Here is a 21,462-nt window from a genome sequence, read left to right as displayed (position 1 = left end):
CAACTACTGAAGCTTAAAGTGTATTGAAAATCAAGGTATATCTTTTGCCTCAAATGGAAAAAGTGCAGCATGTGGACACCTTCACAATTATTTGTTTATGAAAGTGAAGAGGAAAATGTAGGATCACATAGGTCAGCTCAGCCCAGCAAATAAACTGCTAGCTGCCTCACAAAGTAGAAGAGGGGGAAGTCATGAAAATGAAGAAGAAACATGATTTGAGAGAGGAAGGGAAATATTTCCCTATACTTATGACAACACAGATCTCATTCTATAATAAATCTAAAGCACATATTTACATCCTGTGCAGTCATGTGAGTGTAAATGTCCTCTAGCTTCTGTAGACGTGAGAGACTGTATGGTGTAAAGCCAATGAGGCCCTTAGATAGTATGTGATATGTGGCTGACGATAAAATGAGCTGTTCAATACTCATCTATCCATCACTAATTGTCACCACTACTAGTTTGTGTGTGCCTTGCTTTCTCAATTTCACATTTCTTTTATACCTAAACAACACAACAACAATACAGAGTTCAAATGTGAGTGGGACTACAAGCAACCAAGTATTCGACAAGTTGGAGAAAAGGAAGAGAGAGAAACATAGCAAAAGAAAGTGGAAGGAAAAAAAAGAAATATAAAACGATTTAGGGTATCCAGCACAATCAAATAACACCAGGCCAACTATTGTATACAGTACTTTCAGGTATTGCTGTCCTCTCTCCTTCAACCTGATCAATTTGGAAACAGGACTTCCTCTTTCCTTCCCAATCAATTGGTATTGTCAAGCATGTGTTTACAGGTTAAAAATTACCATTCCATCCCAATAATAAATCCATTTTAACTTGTCACCTTTTCTCTATCTAACAAACTATTAAATAATATTGATCTGCCAAAAATGACTGGCTTACATTACTTAAAACCCACAACAATAACATAATACAGTATAATAATATTTAATTAAATAATGGTATTTTGACACTGTCACACACTTATCACACTACTGCATTATTAAAAAGATCCTGAAGTGTCATCAGTTAGATTTGGCTAACCTCTGTTCAGGTTTAGTTGGGTGGAGATTTACTGGGAATTACATGAGATCACCAAATTCCATGTACTTAAAAGGGTGATAAAGCTGTACGTTGTCCCGCCCTAACAGGTGCAACAAAACTAGCAGGAGAGGCAGGGAGATGTCACTCAAGTACAGTCTGTACACGCCTACACAGTCCTGAGAAGAGGTCTAATCAGCCACACAAGCGTGGCTGTGAGGTTAGGTACTAAGTTTTTTAGCAGCATGAAACCAATTAATTTTAATGCCACTGTACTCAAGGCTGTTGGGATTTTAACTGCTTCAGTGCAAACTCACTACCTGTATGTCTGGTCCATCATGCCATGTTTGCAAGCAGTCAAGTCGACAAAAATGTCAGCCTCTGAGTTGTAATTTCGAGTTGGAGATACTGAGAATTTCTGACAGCGACGATATCTCCCACTTGGTGAAAAGAACTATAGTAGTGTAAACAAACCATTGGCAAAATAGCTGCAAAGCCTTCATAGCTGGCAGTTACATCTAAAAAAAATTTAACATTAACACTAATACAATTGATTCAGCTAGGGCTGCAACTCATTTTTTTTTATTATTAATTAATATTATTATTATTATGTTCTTCTACCAACATTTTGTGAATGCAGCATTATTTACACTATAAAGCTACAGATTTACTCTAATCAACAGCATATTAGCTGTTCCCACATACTGAAATAAGGTCACCACAACTGATGAGCATATTGTCTGCAGTCCTTTCATGGTGACAATGGTGACACACTTAAATCCACCAAGTATGAGCAGCACAATGAGTTAATTAGTTTGTAACTGTCTGTCTGGTGGTAGCTGCTGGAGCGATGAGTAATTGATTTCAGTCCAGGGTCTAATCAAAACGGCGAGATGCTAATTAAAGTTAGAAAAGTAGTGTCCTTGCTCTCGGGCTTGGATGACCGCAGTGGAAACAGTAGAGACATGTTCCAGCATACAAAGCGAGTCCTTGTGACCACAAGAACATGCACAGTTGCAAAAATGACTCTTGTGCAGATGTGTCACAGAAATACAGAAAGATTTATCTGATTGATGAATTGCCTGGATGGGATCAAAAAGGCATTCAAACACATTACTTCAAACCAGCTGCCTTTTTGTTGATGTCCAGGCTCATATACTGTACACAAATGACAGCCATACATCAAGTTACACAGTTTATTAGACATCCGAACAAGCACAGTGGTTAAATAACACATCTGACAACCTTCATTAAAATACAGTGGATCATACTGTAGCACTAAATACTGTAATCAGTTTGTCTTTGTAGAAATACATTTCTCTCTCGCAAGTCTCTAACCCCTGCACCACAGTGCATGAGCTGGCTGCAAGGGCCTCTGGCTGAAGCAGGGCTGGTGGGAAAATGGGAATGTGGTGATTAAAACTGGGCCTATATGACCTCCCAGCTAAAAATACACTGTTTACTCAAGACCATTGCCAAGAAACTCTGGACTAGGCAGAGGGGAGAGGAAAAAAAGTCATGTTTTGAAAAAGGAGGAGGGGGACGTGTGTGTGACAGGAAGTCTGAGTTTGTGACTGAAGGACAGAGTGTTGATCAGCAAGGAATTTTATGATAGAGAGTTAGTGACTTCTGAGTTTAAATAAAGTCACTCTGATGGTGAAACTTAGTGATGTGAATTAAAACTTTCTATATTTGCTGATGTTGTAAACAGGGCCAGTTTGTGATGGTTGGGTGGTTAACAAACAGGCTGATAGACACTCAGACAGGCAATTATCATGGGGCCCACATCTAAGCTTTTCACGCAAACACCCACGTGTTTCATGCACACACACATACTCTCACACACACATAAATTCACACACATGAAATACATTCTGAAACACTGGTCTCTTTCAGCCATTACAGCCTGGCAGCGTACACCAAAAATGTCAAGTTTTTTACTGTCAAAGAAGAAGGGGAGCTAATGAGAAAGCAGACAGAATAAATGGTCAGAAAGCGAGATGGAGACGTCCTCAAGTGTCCACTTTCCTTCTGGTACAGTTTGTACTCTGCTCTGCCCCAGCTATGAGAAGGAACTTGAGAATCAGGATAGTGGGGATGAAAAAATAGTGATGATGTAAGACAGATTTGAGTGTGAGCACAGCAGGAGGGAGCAAGCTGCTTGGCACTTTGTGCTGACTGAGAGACAGACAGGGGAGACCTTGTGCTGTCTGCCTGCAGAGATATGTCCATCACACACACCCTCCTACGACTGAGAGAGGTGTGTGTGCAAACACACAACAAATCTATTACAGGACTCCTGACAGAGGCCAAACTAATATTATCATTTGAAAAATAAAGTTTGAAAACTGTTCCTAGCCTCTCCCAATCAGTCTCAGCAGTTACACATATGTCAACTTAAAGAGCAGTTTTCTCTTTTCTGACCTGAGTTAAAATATAACAATCCACTGTATTGTAGTATGTTTGAATATGAATCTGAATATAAACTGTCAGTTATCACAATTATATAAGTCTATCTTGTAAAAGAAATCTTTCAAAAAATGTACAGATTTGAAAAATATGTACAAAAATCAACCAAAACTTTCTACCTTATTACTTACTGTACACAGTCGAAAATGTACACTAGCTTATTCTATGTCACATTTGTTTAGTGATAGCAAGATGTTTTGACCACATTGTGTCAATGTGTAATTCTTATGCTACTATATGAGAAAAAAATATGCAAACTGCATAATACACATAAATCATAGTATTTTCAAAATTGAGTGCGACTATAAATGTATATTCACATGCAATTTTAACATACTATATATAAAATACATTGGTAATACTCCATTATAACCAGGAATTCTGGGAGACCCCTGAAATGGGGTCACACTCAGATGTGTGTCTGTACCCACTACTCTGTTTTGACAGAGGTGGGCCTTTCTTCCTCCCTAACAACAACAGGCCTGCAGCATGACGAATGATCTGAGCATTACCATATTAACCACAGTCTAGTAGGGCAAATGTAAATCCCCCCAATTCGACACCATGACATCTGGGCCATTATTCAAACTTATAGTTGAGATGAATGTCTCCTTCTGGACAGTTCAATTCAATAGCTCAATAAAAGTACAAAGTAAACCAGAGCTGCCCTGTGTGTTACAGGAGACTGATGATAAATGGATATGGCACCTTTTGCTACATCACAATGCCTGGACTTATCAGAGCCTGGCTTGGCTTTCCCTCTATACAACTGGGTGTGTCCAGTCATTGGCCAGGTAATGACCAAGCACTACGCTCTCTAATCTCTGCACTCAGTGTGATGATTACAGCCGGGCTTTTAACACACTCCCTTCAAAACCAGTAGTTAATTATGCCATGCGGCCTGAGGCCACCTCCACTATACTGTAGAAGTGACACACACACACACGCACATACATATCCGAGCCACACCTCTTCTGGGAGTGCTGCTGAGGTAGGACTGAGTCACCCAGTCCAGTTAGCCTGCTTCCCTCCTCACGTCTTCCCTTCCTTCTTTACCTCAAGCCTCAAGAGACAGCATGTCCTGTATGACTGCAGCAAAATGTCTCAGCTTCAGCTCCTCTACCCACTTCCTGAGGCAGCTCTCTTCTTGTTGAGAGCTGTTACAGACCCTCGTCTATTCATTTGTGGTGTATGATAGTCCTACAAGTCGAGCTTTGTGACTCAATGCCTGTGAGTCGGCAGATGTACAGTAGAGATTGTAGATGAGGGAAGAGGGGCGGGGGTGGGGGGAAGAGGGGGTGGTGGAAAGGGCATGATGCCAGAGACAGTGGAGCAGAGCCTGGCTACATCACTGTCTGAGATCACAGTCCTGCACTAATAGTCTGGATCAAGCCCTCCATGAATCACTCCTTTTCATTGACACTAGCATTCTCTTGTCAACCACATGACCATTTGAATTTCATTATTCGTGAGACGCATAGTGGTTCCTTGTAACCGGCAGTTTGAGTGTACAGCCTTCAAATTAACAAAGTGATTATATTTGTTGTTACATTACAACTGTGACACAATGATCTAGGTTATCCATAAGCAATCAAAGTACCAGTGCAGCTTGGAAATGTCAGATCATCTGTCAATACACATGTGAGTCTGTACCGCTTGAATGCATACACATGTGAGCATGTGTGTGATTGTGAGGTTAGGCACATGTGTCATGGCTAGGCACATGAGGAGAGCCCCATGAGGTAACATACACTGCAGATGAAGTGAAAAATCAAGTGACTGTCCTGTACTTACACATGTGCCTGCCTGAGAAGAGGAAGTATAAGTAAAATAAGGAACTATTACTTCCTAAAATGCAGATTTAAAAAAAATCTGTTTCTCTCTCTCTCTCCTTACCCATTTGTTCCATTGGCTGTGCGAGTTGGTTGAGAAACAGTCACCTCAGCTGGACTCTGTCAACAGAAGAGAATAGGGTAAATAGATGATAAAGCAACACAAACAGTAGTCTGTCCTTAGTACTAGTCCACAGGTTGCAGTGATCCCTCAATAGTTTGCCTTCAGTGGCCATGTTACAGTAGAACTTGCAGCCATTCCTGGCAGTCTCAGCACATAGCTGCTCTGTTCCTGTAATGCTTGGCTTTCACTTGCAAGAGGGCTGGTGGAGAAATATGACATGCAAAACAGGCTCATTTAATATAAGAGTGGGGAACAGAGGAATCTTTTGTGCAATAGCTGCATGCACCCCAACCAGCAAACCCTGAAATTCTCCTATTCAGATCAATCATTTCTCTGAGAAGTTAACCTAAAAATAACCCTGGTCTTTGAGATTGCACTCATAACAGAAACAGTTTCCTTCATCCTTTCTATCCTCATGTTTATAGTCTCACAGTTGGAGGTACAAGGCTGTTAGCTTGATTAAAACAAGTGAGAAAGACAAAGAGACCTCTGGGGGGATTGTATAAAAAACAGCACTTGTGTAGTAAAATGATGGTGTACTAATCTTGATTATCTGATGAACACAGCCACAAATCTTACATAAATGACTAATGAGCTAAATCTTAGAGAAGTTATCTCGACTGCGAGCCAGCTACTCATATCAAATCGCATTCCCTCTTTTTTGGACATCAGTTTTGCATGGAAACTGAGGTTAGTGCTTCTACTGACAACAAATGGGGCTGCCACTGGCAGACACGTAAAATCAAATTTCATGGGTGGAACAATGAACTTTTCATTCCAGGACTCCCCTATTAAGCAGAAGATGGGAGAGGATGTTTCCTTTCACAGCACTCAGGCCCCTAGATTCTCAACCTGACCTTGGAAAACCCCATCAGACATCAGAGCTTGCCTGTGTGCAATTTGGACTAATTCCCTGGTGTGCAGGGCAGCACTGTGTGTCTCCGTGGCCTGACTTGTTGTCTCTGTGAGCCACAGCCTTGAGCCAGCTCCTGTGGCTGCCCCGGCCCAGCTTTGGGGTGTTGGCCTACCTGAAACACTATCCAGGTCAGCTCTGGGCCCCTCACAGTTCACACACCGCACTTTACTACTGGGCAAACTTGCCTAAGTATAGCCCTTGCCCTGCAAAAAAAGTATACTGCTTCTTTTTGGATGGCTCAAAAATAACAAAGAAAACATGAACTGCAGTATAGGCTAGTATGGAGTGTTATATTTATAAGGTAGATGGATTCTGAAGCAAATGAGTAAAAGATGAGGGTTTGGATAATGAGATTTGATTAATGTTTAACTCAGGGAGAGGTACTGTTAATGTCAAACCAGACAGGCAAGAATAACTGAACAGTGTCAGAAAGCGACTTGTGAATGGAAGTGTGTACGGTAATTCGCTACCCCTGTCTGTTAACCATAAATGATTTATCCAAGCCAACAGCCCCAGAGAAGAAAATTCAGACAGCCATGTCTGAAAATGACAGATCAATACTAATCACATCAGTGACTGCAAAGCTGTAATTCCATGATATAAACTAATCAGAGGTTCAATAAACTAATTGGTCAGGTAGATCAAGTTAGAATATTTTGAGTAATTCTCCACAAAATGTGACAATTTACAGAAAAAATATCTTTCCAATAAAGTTAATGAGCTGTGGGATAAGGAACAAGGATAGCGTGCGATGCAGAGCCCTGGCAAAAGCTCTCCCTTTGGACGGGCAGGGGATGAATCACTCCAGACTAGAGTAGAGCATGGAGGGAAAGAGGGAAAGATGCCGTGATGTGTTCGTTCCGTGGCTGACTTCCGCCCCCCCTCCCTTCCCCTCCCTCCCACCCCTCTCTCCCTTCAGCTCTCCTGGGAGGCTGAGTAACCAGGAGGAAATGCTTGGGCTCAGCCAGTGTCGGCCTGAAGACCAGATGTGTGGCCTGGAGGTGGTGAGGCAGAGACGCAACGGAAACCAAATATAAACCAGCGTACCGTGACACCTCTGAAGACAGAGGGCAGTAGTAACGATTAATGGGACCCGCTCTCAGCGTAGCCGGACTGTGCCCATTTGTTCCAAGTAACAGGACGCACTGCGGTACTCCAGCCCACACTTACAACTGTGCAGGCCTAAACACTCTGTGGTGGTAGTTTATTGGTAAACGTGACTTCATGTTACATAAAAACTGAATAAAGTTTCAGTGGAAACATGGAAAGAAGAGAGAATGACGGATGTCCTGTCCTAAAATTAGTGCCTTGCTGTCCCAACACTGGATGCATTCAGCTCAGTGTGACTGTTTGGGCAGCTGTTGGAGAGCAGTTTCTTTGAATGAAGACTGTAAACATGCAGGGAAAGGGTTCTGACATGGCCCTGTGCTCTTGAGGGCCAAGCCTACACAAACGTCAGCACTGACTCATGATTCCAACCTCAGTGAGAAGAGTCCTGGCAAGGAACAGTGTGTCGCCTATGGCTTTTGTGCTGTGGATGCTACACATCGTGGCATGCTCTGGCAGCATGTTGGAAGATCAGGGGTAGGAGGGTTGGATTTCTTGAGCGAGGGAGACTCCACCAGACCTGTGGGTTAATGTGGTCATCCCTGGCAGGAACTGGACAGAGGCCTACTAAATGGAGTATTTTAGTGTTACGAAGCCCAAAAGACACACATACACACACCTACACCCAGGGAGGTCTGACCTGCTGTCTGAAAATATGGCTTGTCAAGCTCTGGATGAAATGGAGCTCTCTGGGTAAATGATGGAACGTAGCCCTGAGGGGCTTTCCCTGGGAATAATTGTAGACCATCTTCAACTCTCCGCCCACCCCCCCGCTGACACCATGGAAAGCCAAACAGTACCAGTATATTCTGAGAGGAGGGGCTCTGGGCTGCATAACGAATTGCATTGGCTAAGAGTGGGTCAGCTGATGATATTGGCTTAGAGTGATTCAGCTGTGGTCTTAATTATTGGCTCAGCATGAACTATTGACACAGAGTTACAATACCAAGCATAAACCAGTGACACAGATCAAGATTCAAACAGGATTTGCGGATATGGATTGATCAGGGAATCAACAATCAATAATTTCAGAACACCTGGGTGGATTTATTCTAACAAAAAAGGCTTGTTTAGTCCGAAAGAGCAGTTTACTGCCTTTGGTTACTAGGTAAAATGCTGTCAATTACATCAGTCAAAGTGGTTCCTCCCATTAGAAAGTAATCTAATAAACTGGCCTAACCACATTATAGATTAAGACTCAAAGGATAATATATCACTCAGATTAATACAGGCACACTATCATTTTTATGGCTCATTACAAGTCAATTCACATTTATGAATATTTACGAGCAAGAAAGCAATAGAATCAAGATTCTAAATCAGTTATCTAACACCACATTTAACACCACTGTAGAGGAGAGAGCAGCTCTAAACACAAAAGCATTATGAGCTTCACATTAGTCTGTTTTGCACTGCCATACATATGCTTATACCAAAAAATGATAGGAATTATTCTTGTGTAAAAATTACATCAGTTTCACAAATTTGAACTGGCCTCAGGAATAAGCATTATCCTATGTAACTTATCTTTAAGAGAGACTAAGGATAGGCCAGAGCTCAATCCTTTAAACAAGGTCATCTTCCCATAAAGAGCCACATTCTTCTCCAAACAACACATCTACAATTCAATAAACCAACGTTAAACTCAAGCCACCCACAGGAGCACAATTCTGGAGATGGATTATAGGTTGCATTTTAATGAGGGGAAAGTTACAGGAAAAGGAGATCTCTGCGTCTTGACTATGATCTTGTATTGATCGTGAATATGGAGCACAGTTGGGTTCCTTTGACCACGAATGGCCGGGCAGACGGTACACTATGACCAAGACAGGGTTGTTTGCCAAGAAGAAGAGTGCTACACACCAACACCTCTCTGGATACCCCTGAGCAACAGATGTTGCTCTTATCTGGAGGCTGCTGGTACTGTTAGACTTCTGTTGAGGCAATAACTGTGTAACTTATCTGTTCCCAACGTTTTCATGCAAATCGCTGTGGTGTCGCACTGGCTGGTTGCAAGCAGACAAAAGAGCCAATAAATAGATAAGCAGGCTATGCAAGTAGTGGCTCCAGGTGGTAATACTTTAATCTACAAGGCCATGCTGTTAGTCGAAGCCATGTCTTAGCAGCACAGAATACCTAGGCCTATGATACCAAATAACACAAAATGAAAATTAATCTTGCACTGGAGTCAAAGATCAAAAATGTATGAGAACATTCACCTTAAAAAGAGTGAGTCTTATGTGAGGACTAGCGCACAATCCAATAAATATTTAAGGGTGGATTTTTCTAAGAGACTGTATATAAAGAGCTGTACGTTGAGTCATACAGATAGAGACCTCAGTTCAAGGCAACAATGCCCCCTCACAAGTGGGTGGACAATGCTGAACTCTCTGTGCCTGATCAGATGACTAACATTACAGAGAAGACAAGGCTGCAGTCTTATTTGCAATTGAGCGGACGGAGGCCAAACACACAAGATCAGTTCAACACACTGGGTTTTACAGCTTGCATCAGAGTGTGTGTGTGTGTGGGGGGGGGGGATTGCTCAATGTTGCCTGAGCCTCCAAGACCATGCAAACCTGAATGTCAAACTGGCCAGCAGCAGCAGCAGCAGCAGCAGCAGCAGCACATAGGCTACAATATCCTGCATCTGTTATAGAGGCTTGTATTGAAGGGTTAGGGTTAGCAAGTTGATGATTCCCACAGACAGCAAAGTCAACAGCCAACATGTGAAAACTGTGGCTTGCTACTTCAAAATATGGGCAATCTTATGAACACAGGTTGCCTTTCTTATCATACCTTGAAAATCAAATACTATTTACTTTTCATATCAACAACTGTAAACATATGTTTTCACAAAACTGAAATTATGGTCCTGAAGTTGACCCTGTTTTATGAAATGTTCAAGTTATAATGTGCAAGACGTACAGGACAGTTTTTACAGTCACTAGACAACGTGACATTTTAAATGTATATATACAATAAAATAATGCTATAAAGTATTCATGCACAGGAGTTGTTCTTGTCTTGTGCAGGTGGAAAGTTTTTACCCGTCCATTGGGAGTCAAGTCCTCCTTGTTGCGCAATTCAAAAGACTCTTCCTCCTCTTTCTCCCCATAGTCCCGTCCGAGCAAACTGAAGCCCTGCCTGCAGCACAGAAACCAGCAAACTCCTTGCAAAGGCATTCAAATGAGGTTAAGTGTCTCGTTTTCTGCTATCCAGATCGGTGAATTCAACACTCACGGTGTTGTCTCGGCCGCAAGTAACTCCAAGAACTGCGTGAGAGCATACAGCCCTATGGAGACACCCTCTCCATAGATATCCAGCGAGGAGGATGAAGGGTAGCATAAGCTTACTCTCTCCTTTCTGTCAAAAGAACATCTAAAATGTCTGCTAACCGTACATGACAGTAGTCATACTACAACCAACAAAACCGAGAGAGAACTGGTTCAAGGAAAATCCTCCCCCCTTCCAGGACTCCAGTTGCTTCGATCACGACACCTTGCTGTCCCTGTTTGAACAACTTAACACGACCAAATTACAACAAAAACATATGTAGTTTCCAAAACTGGCACCTTAGGTTAAAACTACATCGAGTTGAATGCGCTTGACAAGAGCGACACTGTTGTTGTCAGTGTTCTACAAACTCATTTGATAAGGGCACCTCTGATAGGAGCCGACTGTCTGACTTCTGAGTTTGAACAAAAGCGTGCTGCAGCTGGGACAGGATAGTGTAGGAGGAGCGACCACGCCCACCGACCTCAAGTCTAATGTTTGATTGGATGAACACAGACACTCCCTGGAATGACACGCCCACAACGCACACCCCTCCACACTTACAAAATATCATACCTCCTTTGGTAGCCTAGATGATAGCAATCAAATCATCCAAAACACCATGATATCCAGGCAGTACTGTCTGTGGTATACTCATTAGTAAGGGTAATTTTTTAATCAGCCTGTGGTATCTGTAGTATTCACACAGGGAATTATACTCAATAGTGAATGTAAATAAACTTAAATTATCAGAATCAGAATGTGTGGTCTTTCAAATCTCCTGCCTTATTTTAATATGCTACAATATAAATTAAACTGACCTACAGTTACAGATATGAAAATTACACATCTGAATAGGCTATGTGTAATTAAATCAAAATTTTAAGTAAAAGTACAGAAATATCAAAATGTACTCAAAGTATCAAGATTAAAAGTACTCATTCTGCAGATTGTCCCGTCAGTGTTATTTTATTATAATATTATTGGATCATTATTGTTGATGTATTAACAGTTAAGCAATACTTTAATGTTGCAGCTGGTTAATTTACTTGTTGGGTTGTTTAATATTTAAAAATGCATCATATTTTATGATCTGACCATATGTTTATATGTACAATCATTATCTGAAAAGTAACTAATATCCTAGCTATAGCTGTTAAATAAATATAATGGAGTAAAAAGTACAATATTTACCTTTGAAATGTAGAAGTATAAAGTGAGAAAAAATGGAAAAGTTCCTCAAAATTGTACTTAAATAGAGTGCTTGAGTAATGTTTTACTTTCTACCATTGGGTGTCACTATAAATATTCACATTATATTCTTATTGGTCCTCACTGCTGTGAGTGTGCTGTGGCATTTGCATAGTACACTTTTAAAGTGTTACAGGTTACTATACTTTTCTTACTTTAGTGTATCAAGTTGAAAGCAATCTTCATCAGTAGTGCGTGAACATTACATCATGGCTGACTTACTTTAAAAAACATTATTTCAGATCATACTTTTTCCTGTATATCTTATTCTTGCTGTTACTTTACTCATTCTCTTGCACACACACACACACACACACACACACACACACACGCACTCCTCCCCCACTCTTCCACTTTGCTGAACAGTCTACAAAGATACAGCAGTAGGAGGTAGGAGGACTGGTGCTAAATCCAGACACGTGATATATCCAGCCCCCTCGGCGCTCATGCTTATTTCTCCCTTAATATCCCTTCATTTCCCCTTCTCTGCTCTGTGCAAATTCCCCCCCACACATCTCAGTCAGCTGACTTTAACTCATTCTTCACCAAGAAGAGCTCTTAGCTGCTGGTCTGCCAGCTTTAGCTTGATGGATACACTCTTTTGATTTAGTTATCACCACAAAATACACACACACACACACACACACACACTAAATGCAGTTTTTGCAGTGTGATGCATAAGCTCACTGCCTCTTCAGATACTTTTAACCCTTGTCCCAAGTGGTTCCCTGAGGGCTTTGTAAATCAATAAAAAGGCTTATGGATGTACCTTTTCAGCTGGTGTGTACTCAGCATTATGGACAGTAATCCTGACCACCCCTCACCCCATCTCAGACACACACATATACTTTCAAGTAACATCACTCAAACATACTGCCCCACATTTCAACCCCCAATGGTTGCAGGGAAGGCGAGATGGCTGTTTGAAAAGAACTGACTTTATTTCAATTTCCTTTCCTTTTAACATGTAGGTGTACATTACAAAAGAGTGTGCACATATTCATATGCAGGAGAGAGTATTTCTTCTTGAAAGTACAGCAGCCCTGCCCCTTCTGCTCTCTGTCTATCTGTATCCACTCTGCAGTATCTCTCTCTAGGCCAGATCCTCCCTGTCCTCCCCCATATCCCAAAACAATACGCTGGGGGCCCCTGCTCCCACAGACCTGGAGGAACATATGTTTTATTTTTAGAGCTCACTCCCTCAGCCCACGCTAGTAATGTGAAAAAAGAGAAAAGCCCTCCCTCCATATATGGTTTCTGAAAGGGCTGAAGTCAGTACAAAAAGCATATGTATATCAGCATAATCCTCAAATAGCAGTAGAAGCCATCACCCAAATATTGTCTGCGACAAGACTAGACTAGAAAAACTAAAGAAACTACAATGATACTCTCCTAGTTTCTCTTATAAACTCTCCCCAGTCTTTCAGTCTCTTCCGCTGTCTCCCTCTGCCCCCTCCTCTGTCCCTCTCTTCCCCTCTTTCCAGGAGATGACACATGATTCTCCATTAACACACTCACATACACACACACACATTTGGATACACGCAAGATAACCTGATACAATGGGTCAGGTTGAGGCACCAGATCAGGAGAAGGGCAGATGATTTGGTTGGGCTCCCAGTATGAACACAAGCCAGGCTGGCTAGCTTCGAGACAGAGGAGAGGGAATTGTGAATCTGGAATAAAAGAGTAGTTATTGAAGGCTTATACTATGATGATACTGGATGTGGTGGAGCTGGGAAATTTGCTGAGACATCTCCAGAAAAAATGTGATTTTGCTTGACAGCACAACAGTGGGAATAGGGTTATATTTCTTGCAAATTAAATAAGTTGGCATTACTCTTTTGCTTTTGATATACCCTATTTTAACTGTGGTGTTAATTAAACTTTGACCTCTTTTTTATATCTGGCTGGTTCCATCCACTTCCTGCCTGCCACTCCCCACAACACCGTTTGTTGAACTTTGGATGTGCGGTTTCCAATGGAGATGAAGAGTAGACACAAGTTGCACATGTCAAGTTGATTGGAGACAGAGCAGTGCAGTGCACAGTTCCCTCTATTCCTTTTCTTTCTGTCTCTCTCACTCTGTGCCTCTCTCTGTGTCTCTCACTCTTTCCCCTTTGAGTTTCTGCCCACAGGATCCTGTTTCACTGCAGCCCGCATCACAGCCAGACTCTTATGTTGGTGAACCAGATTGATTGTCAACAGAAAAGGATGTGAAATATAGTCTGCCAAGGAGCTCCTTGCATGGTTCACATTTGGGTGGCTGTATGTTCTGTTTTTCTTTCGAGTGTTCACTGGATGATGACTGATCAAATCTTTTGATATGTTTGAGGAGTACTGTGGGATTTCTGCTTTTGAGGTTTTATTTGAAACTGAGCTTCCAATGTGGCACATATATAAATTATTCAATAAGAACTTCCATGTCTGTTCAAGACAGCCACTCTATCTTTGGTGATCTACACGAGATTCTCTTCAGAAGACCAAGGTCAGAGGTTTATCTGACAATCCCAAACTAAGGATTTAGACTCAGACAGGATTTCCTCCCCCCTGTGTCCAACGTTGAACTTAACCCTCATCCTGCCGTGCCACCACCCCCTCTACCACCAACCCAGTGTGTTTAGGTCCAACAGTGATTTAGGTTATGGGTTAGTGAACAGAGGACTGCTGTTTGACGGCTGTTGGACCATGTAATGGGATAGGGCTGCTGTGGAGCCCCTTAACTACTGCACCACTTGACCTGAAGTTCCCACTGTGAAATAGCCAGCTGTGCATGTGGATCGTTTCTGACAGACAGGCTTTACATGCAGACAATTAGATGAAATGATGATGGAAGAGAGTTAATTCAATGAATGATAAAGAAATTAGAAAGATCTGCTTTCAACTGCACACACACCCTGCCACAGAGAGTCTTGTTGTCCAGTCTATGTCCAGTACCTTCTATCTTCCTGGCCTGTCCTTACGTGCTTCAGGAACAGTTTACCAGTACTAGGGACACCACAGAGAGGGAGGTGTTTCTAACCCTGGCTGTGGGTACATCTGTTCCTGGGGACTGTGTGTCAAGGGAAGGCCAGACTGGGGAAAACATTCCCAGCTTCAACTTCTGACCCTCTTGCCCCAGTTAACCCCTTGCATTCCCCCTTTCCCCTCCTTGCCTAGCTTCATTACAGTAACCCTTAGCACTCCAGACTCTTGCACACTGGCTCCACCTGTCAACACATAAACTGCTTGCAGAACTTGTGCAATGGACGAATAATTGTGTTGCAAGGAGGCTTCTCAGGTTTTAAGAAACTGAGTGATATTTTATACCTGAGGCATCTGTCTTGGGCACCATTAGACTATGGATCCATTATTGACCGCATATTACAGCAGCGAGCTATTTCTCTACTACAGTCTGAAAAATACACAAGGAGTGACATAGTCCTCCTTGCAAGTGATTTTTTAAGAAAGGTTGCTGTGCTTGTGATGATATGATGTAGAAATATCACAGGACACAGTTGGCCTGCAAGCCTTTAGATATGCCTGGACCATCATTCATGCTATAGATTAAATATAGTTACACAATTCAGTTTTTCATAGCTCTGCACCACAATTCACCTAAAACTGGTATGTGAAAACCAGACATTCCTCTGCATGGGGAAAAATGAAAATAAGAAGAGTCACAATACCAGAAGCTGTTGTTGTTATCTGTAACTGTTATCAAAAGCCAAGTGAGGAGGAGTTGTACTGGAATCAGAGAGTCAGAGAGAATGATGGGGGACTGATAGAGATGGATAGTCAGCTAGAGGAGATAAAAAGCCAGGAGAGCTCAGACTAAAACTTGGAGAGGAGACACAACAACTGACAATGCAAACAAACAGCAGAGATCTGCCCTCATATTGTCTGGTATTTTCACATCAAAGAGGCAATAAAAACAGATAGGGTTCCCCTACACACTAGTGCTCACTACATCCTCCTCTAGTTATCTATTTATAAAAGGTACTGAACAAGCAAGTTAGCTGTTCCTTGTTCCAGTAACTTTTCCTTAATTTTACGGAAACTTAGTGTATCATCATATACTTGTGCAGTTAATGGCTATGGTACTGTAGGTTTTAAAGTTGAGTGTTAGCATGTGGGAGTAGATAACTTATTGACAGTTAGGGAGGCTGGGCAGAGAGCCAAAGTCCTTCAGCTATTTTTAGAATGCTGACTGTGTGAAAGTATGCTGAATACAGAATTGATGACACATTGCCAAAATCTGAACCTGTGCCGGATTAGTAGTGTTTATGTGCACCTGCATTTGTACATGTGCATAAGTGTGCTTTTGCACAGAAGCACATGTGTGCATATGCATCAAAGTGCAAATAATGCAGAACTCTGAGTGAGTGTATTTTTATATGCAAATTAATGGCAGAGCTTGCTTATTGGTGGTCATGATGGAAAACTGCTGAAAGATGGACATGTCAAAAGGATTTGTAGAATCACTGGAAATGCTCTGCTATTTGTGAAGGAGTCTAGCCCTGTGTGTCTGTGCTCAGTCTTGCTCTTGTTTCCTGTGTTTAGATATCAGCCTTGAGAGTGGCTCTTAGCAGTACAAGCAGTATAATTACTGAATATGGAAAAAGTCCCCACTGCTTTACCTCAGTCTGGGCAGCAGCCCTTCTCAGAGCAACTAGTAAATTTCTGTTCCTTTGGTGCAATTTGTGATTGTGTATCTGGGTGTCTTTACAGAGAAACCCACCCTAAAAGAGAATTGAACACTCCTGTGATCTTCCACATTTAAAGTATTATTGTAAACAGGAACAACTCTTTAAGTAATAATCAAGAAAACCAAGGCTCCAGTGCCAATGAATGGGAAGCTAATCTTCTGGATAATTCCGTATCTTGTTTGAATTTTTTACACTTTAATTAGTTCAGTTCAAAAGTTAAAAAAAGGCAGGAAATCATCAAACATAATGTGACACTGCACACAATGGAAGTCTGCTATTCATAGTTAATAGGTTGGCTCGAGAGACTATAAAGGAGATGGTGTCTTTGAGGCAATTTCGTCTTTATCAGACAGTTCAAAGCAGTGGGAAACAGAATAGACAAGGAGAGAGGAGGGTAACATGCAACAAAGATTCTAGGCAGGTTTTAAACTCTAACCAGGAGGTCCAGTGAATATTGTGCATTGTGAACACTTTTGCATTGGTTGAAATACCAGTTCATGGCCTTCATAAATTACTGTTCCGATAATTTTTGCATTAAGGTAATGCAAACATTCCACTATATGGTCCATTTATTGAACTGTCAATGTCTCACTACGTGAGTCTTTTGGTAGTAGTAATTGATTATAAGTTAACAACTGGGACTGTGGGTAGACAAAAAATAAATTGTGTTCCGCCTTCTAGATAAGTCAGTGATTTGATCTCAGATAACCAGGTCAGTCATGCAGACACATACACACTAAAAAATGAAAATGTTTTTCTAGACTACTCTGCACTCCAGGTCAACATCACAAGAAAAAGCATGCATACAATGTTAGTTTAATCTGGGTGTGTTTAGGAAAATGTATGTTACTATATAAACTGTGTGTGTATGTGTGAGTCTGCCAGTGTGTTGTCTCATGTTTCCTTCAGGACTTGATCCAGGCTGTTGCTAGGTGCTGTGACCTCTAAGAGCAACATGCATGGATGCAGAGGGTGAACCCTGCAAGAAGTAGGACTGCATGTTATTTCTGCACCCTCCCCCTACCCCAAACACACATCGTCACTCACACACTGTATACCACAAAGTCCCAAAGGGCTTGGCCTGTGGCTAGGCTTGTTCACTAATGGTTCATCATTCAGGCACAATAACCACTCTCATCACAACTAATGATCTTTCTCTCATTTTGACCAGAGGAAGCAGAGGAGTTTCTGATTTTAAGAGGTAGGATATTTCAGTCTTTTTCACCCATAAATAAAGGTTTTAGTATGACATCACTGCAAACTGGCCTTAAACACTTAAGAAATAGGCCTCTCTTCCATTAGCTGCACCAATTGCTGCCCTCCAGATGTCCCAACCCCCACCCCACCTGCAGGCTGTGAGTGGAGTGGGGCCCAGCAATGAGAGCACAAGCCGTTCTGTAGCCTTGCTGCCAAAGGTACTTTACTGGAGCTCAACTCCAAGGAACTGAACTGGAGAGGGGAAGGACACAGTTTGCATGTCTGGCCAGATATCTCAATCTGTGTGTTTGTGTGTGTATAGCATAGCATAGCACAGCACACTGTAGAAACAGGCCAGCAGAAATACTGACCTTAAGAATTGCTTTAGATCTGCTTGCAAATGTGAGAAAACCAAGTTAGTTTGAATTACTTCCCAGTGTCCTTGTGTAACTGAATGTGAAGAGAACCATTCAGTTGTCCCTTTTTGAACACAAAAACACAGAAACATTGCTGTTTATCCAACCTGACCACCTTCATAATTTGTCATTTAGCGTGACCCTTTTCATCCTCACTCATCATCCTGCCAGGTGCAACTGTCATTTGTTATAGTCAGCAGTTCACATCAAAAAAAGCCCAAGGCAGAGCAACAAAAGAGAAAAGACAGTGGGTAAACAAACTAGGAGGCAGACTAAATAACTGCGGCTTGTCGGCTGCGTGAGGGAAATACAACACAGTGGTGTGTGTGTGTGTGTCACTGGCTGTAGCTCTGCATCTGTGTCTGTGTGAACTTCTGTGCTCGTGTTGGCAGCAAACATGAGAAACAAAAGTGTCTCAGCTCCACACATCTCCACCAGGCTGCAGCTGTTGTTGGTATTTAAACTTAATGCAGGTGTCAGTACAGTTGTCTTTGTGGAGCTGTCATTGTATGTATATCCCCTATTTATCCTCTGTGAATAAATCAACTTTGAAAATGTATGTAAGTGTGTGTATTCCTTAACAAGAGTCTGTATGTGTACAAAGATGGGTCAGTGACAGCAATAGGTGTCAACATACAAGCATTTCTTCTGTTGCACTGAGCAGGCAGACACAAAGGAAAAACCTTTGCGAGAGTTGGTGCAGAAAAAAAAAAAGTGGACGGAGGACATTAGAATGGGAACATAAACCAAATGTATGTTGATTTCTTACTGCTACAAAACAAAGTGTTTTACAACAGAACAAATGGCCAAAACAGAGAGAGACAATAAAATATGCTAAAATAATAAGATCACAAGACAGGAAAAAATTTCATGTAGGAAACACTCAAATTCAAACAACAAAAACAAGATACAATAGAGTTAAAAATGGCAAAAGTGAAGGTCTTACAATAAAAAGTGAGTGTTAAGAAGTGATTATAAAGATTTTTCCATACAAAAACCAAAGTGTAAAAACAAAAATGTATGGGTATTTCTACGCTGTACAGTTTCTTTGCTGGTACCAGTTGCCAGGCAACCAGTGGAGACCCCAGGAAGTCACATAATCCCCAGTAAAATGATGAGTTGTCATTTTTACACTTTAGGAGTGCTGGTAGATGATTTTGTTACCCTTGGACAGAGCTGTTTCCAGTCTTTGTGCTAAGCTAAGCTAACCGGCTGCTGGGTCCAGCTACATGGCAAAAAAGCGATGAGCGTATTTCCCAAAATTTCAAACTATTCCTTTAAACTAAGATCCTCAGCAGAAGCCACCATCACTTGGTTTTGTAACATAACCTTCACCCCTGGTCTGTGTCCTAAACTAAGTTGGTTGGTGCGTCCACTCTGAAGTGTGAGTAGTTGAACAGGTTGTAGCAGCTGTCTTGGACACACCAGTTGAGCTAACACTGGGGGTAGATCTTCAGTGGTGGGATCCCAGTCTGTGGATCCCCTGCTGGGCTTAATTTCTGCTGGGATTGGCCCTCACCAGCAGGAGGTCATACCAGTGTACGGGCACCTGAAAGCAGGCTGTTTTAATAGCCCTGTTTACAGCAGCTCACATGGGACATTGGGTTCCCATAGCTGGTGGCCAAAACAAACACCTGTCTGAGAGTCCAACTAGAATACAATCTTGCTGAATTCTGCAGTTTCTGACACACATTTTCAAACCAGCCACCGTCAGCATTAACCACTACTGTCTGGTGTTTGACATATCAGATGCACATAAATCAAGCCAGTGCTCATCACACAAAACCTAACAGATTCCTTCATCCATCTTCATGACAAATAACACTCAGCCATCTCTTGGAAACGTTTGGGCGTGAGTCAAAACTTGACCCCTGTTTGTGAGTAGGAGTGTGTTTGTGTGTCCGTGGTTGTGGGTTTGATGGTGTATGTCCATGTGTGAGAATGTCTGCAAGTCTATGTGTGTCTTCATCCTCGTACCCTCGGCACATGTCCTATGCAGTGTACAGTGGCACCCTTATGGAAAATACACTCAGTGCTAATGGGGCCAGACCAATGTACTATCTGATCCCAAAAGAACGCTGTAAGAAACAAGACCATCTCACCTGTGAGTTTGTTTGTGCATATGTGAGAGCGTGACCTTTTATGGTACTGTATGTGTGTTTTTGTGTTTTTGTTAGTTTGAAGTGGGATAAAAAGAAAATATATGAAATAAGATCATATCTCTTGGTGCATGTGCATATTTTTCAGTTTTTCATCAGAAATGATCTGGCATATTGTCCTGTCAGACTCATTTTATTAACCCAAAGATCATTTGCTCATTCATTTATAATTTATGTGCAGATTTAATGCATTTTGGCAGCATGACAGCATTGGAGCATAATTTAAGACCTGCAGAATAAAGTTAAGTGATAAATAAATTATCGGAGAGAGTTGGACAACAGCTTATCAGTCAAATCGGCTAACTGACATCATGTGTGAGAAACAGAGATCCAAGTCTGAGCTTCATCTGACATCTAGTGGTCAGTTGTGGTTTGACTCTGAAACTGCTGCTGTAAATGCAAAATGCAAATTCAGTTCAAATGCACATGAATGAAAGAGAGAGTTATATTGTCCAAAAAAAGCGTATTACTCTTATGATTAACCTTAAACCTAACCATTAATTACTACTTATTGACTGAATATATGTTTCCATTAAAACGTGTCAGTCTAAACAAGTGATTTAATCTTGCATTGACTTGTCATTCTTAAAAATGTTTGCCAGTGAGGTGGCATAAATATTTCAGTAAAAAGTAATTTATATCGCCTGAAGTGACAGTTGAATATAAAGGGAATTAATTTAGAGTTCTGCCTTATTTGAAGATATTCTAAAGACTCTTCTAAATTTTTGTCTTAACTTGAAACAAGTCAGCCTTTATTGTGAAAAGGTGGAATTATTTCACCCCATTAACTATTCACGTAAGAAAAATAAAAAAAGGGTGGAAGGACTGATTTGATATATTTATGCATATTTTGCAGCAAACTTGGTGCCAAAATTACCATGACTTTGTGAGTGAGGTTGAGTGTTGGAAAGCCTGCATTATATTTGCTGGAAATTCTGCCACTGATTGCTCTTGTTAATCAGTTTATCACTTGAGCCTTTGTG

At 41.5% G+C, this 21,462-nt stretch overlaps 1 protein-coding gene across 2 annotated transcripts in view; it reads right to left on the bottom strand.

The window, feature by feature from the left end:
- The window catches only part of plekhh3 (pleckstrin homology, MyTH4 and FERM domain containing H3), a 35,417-nt gene extending 24,212 nt beyond the window's left edge, over positions 1 to 11,205 (bottom strand). The window contains exons 1-2 of one of the 2 annotated variants that reach the window (XM_044180173.1): positions 10,543 to 11,205; positions 5,410 to 5,465 (exon numbers count right to left, since the gene is read on the bottom strand). In XM_044180173.1, the coding sequence (XP_044036108.1) occupies positions 5,410 to 5,465; positions 10,543 to 10,677 (191 nt within the window). In that variant the 5' untranslated portion in view covers positions 10,678 to 11,205. The remainder of the gene's footprint in view (positions 1 to 5,409; positions 5,466 to 10,542) is intronic. The other variant, XM_044180174.1, reaches the window with a different exon arrangement.
- Between the last annotated feature and the right edge of the window lie 10,257 nt (positions 11,206 to 21,462).

Source organism: Siniperca chuatsi, linkage group LG21 (assembly GCF_020085105.1).
Source record: "Siniperca chuatsi isolate FFG_IHB_CAS linkage group LG21, ASM2008510v1, whole genome shotgun sequence".
NCBI classification, from domain to species: domain Eukaryota; kingdom Metazoa; phylum Chordata; class Actinopteri; order Centrarchiformes; family Sinipercidae; genus Siniperca; species Siniperca chuatsi.
This window is presented reverse-complemented; position numbering and strand designations above follow the sequence as displayed.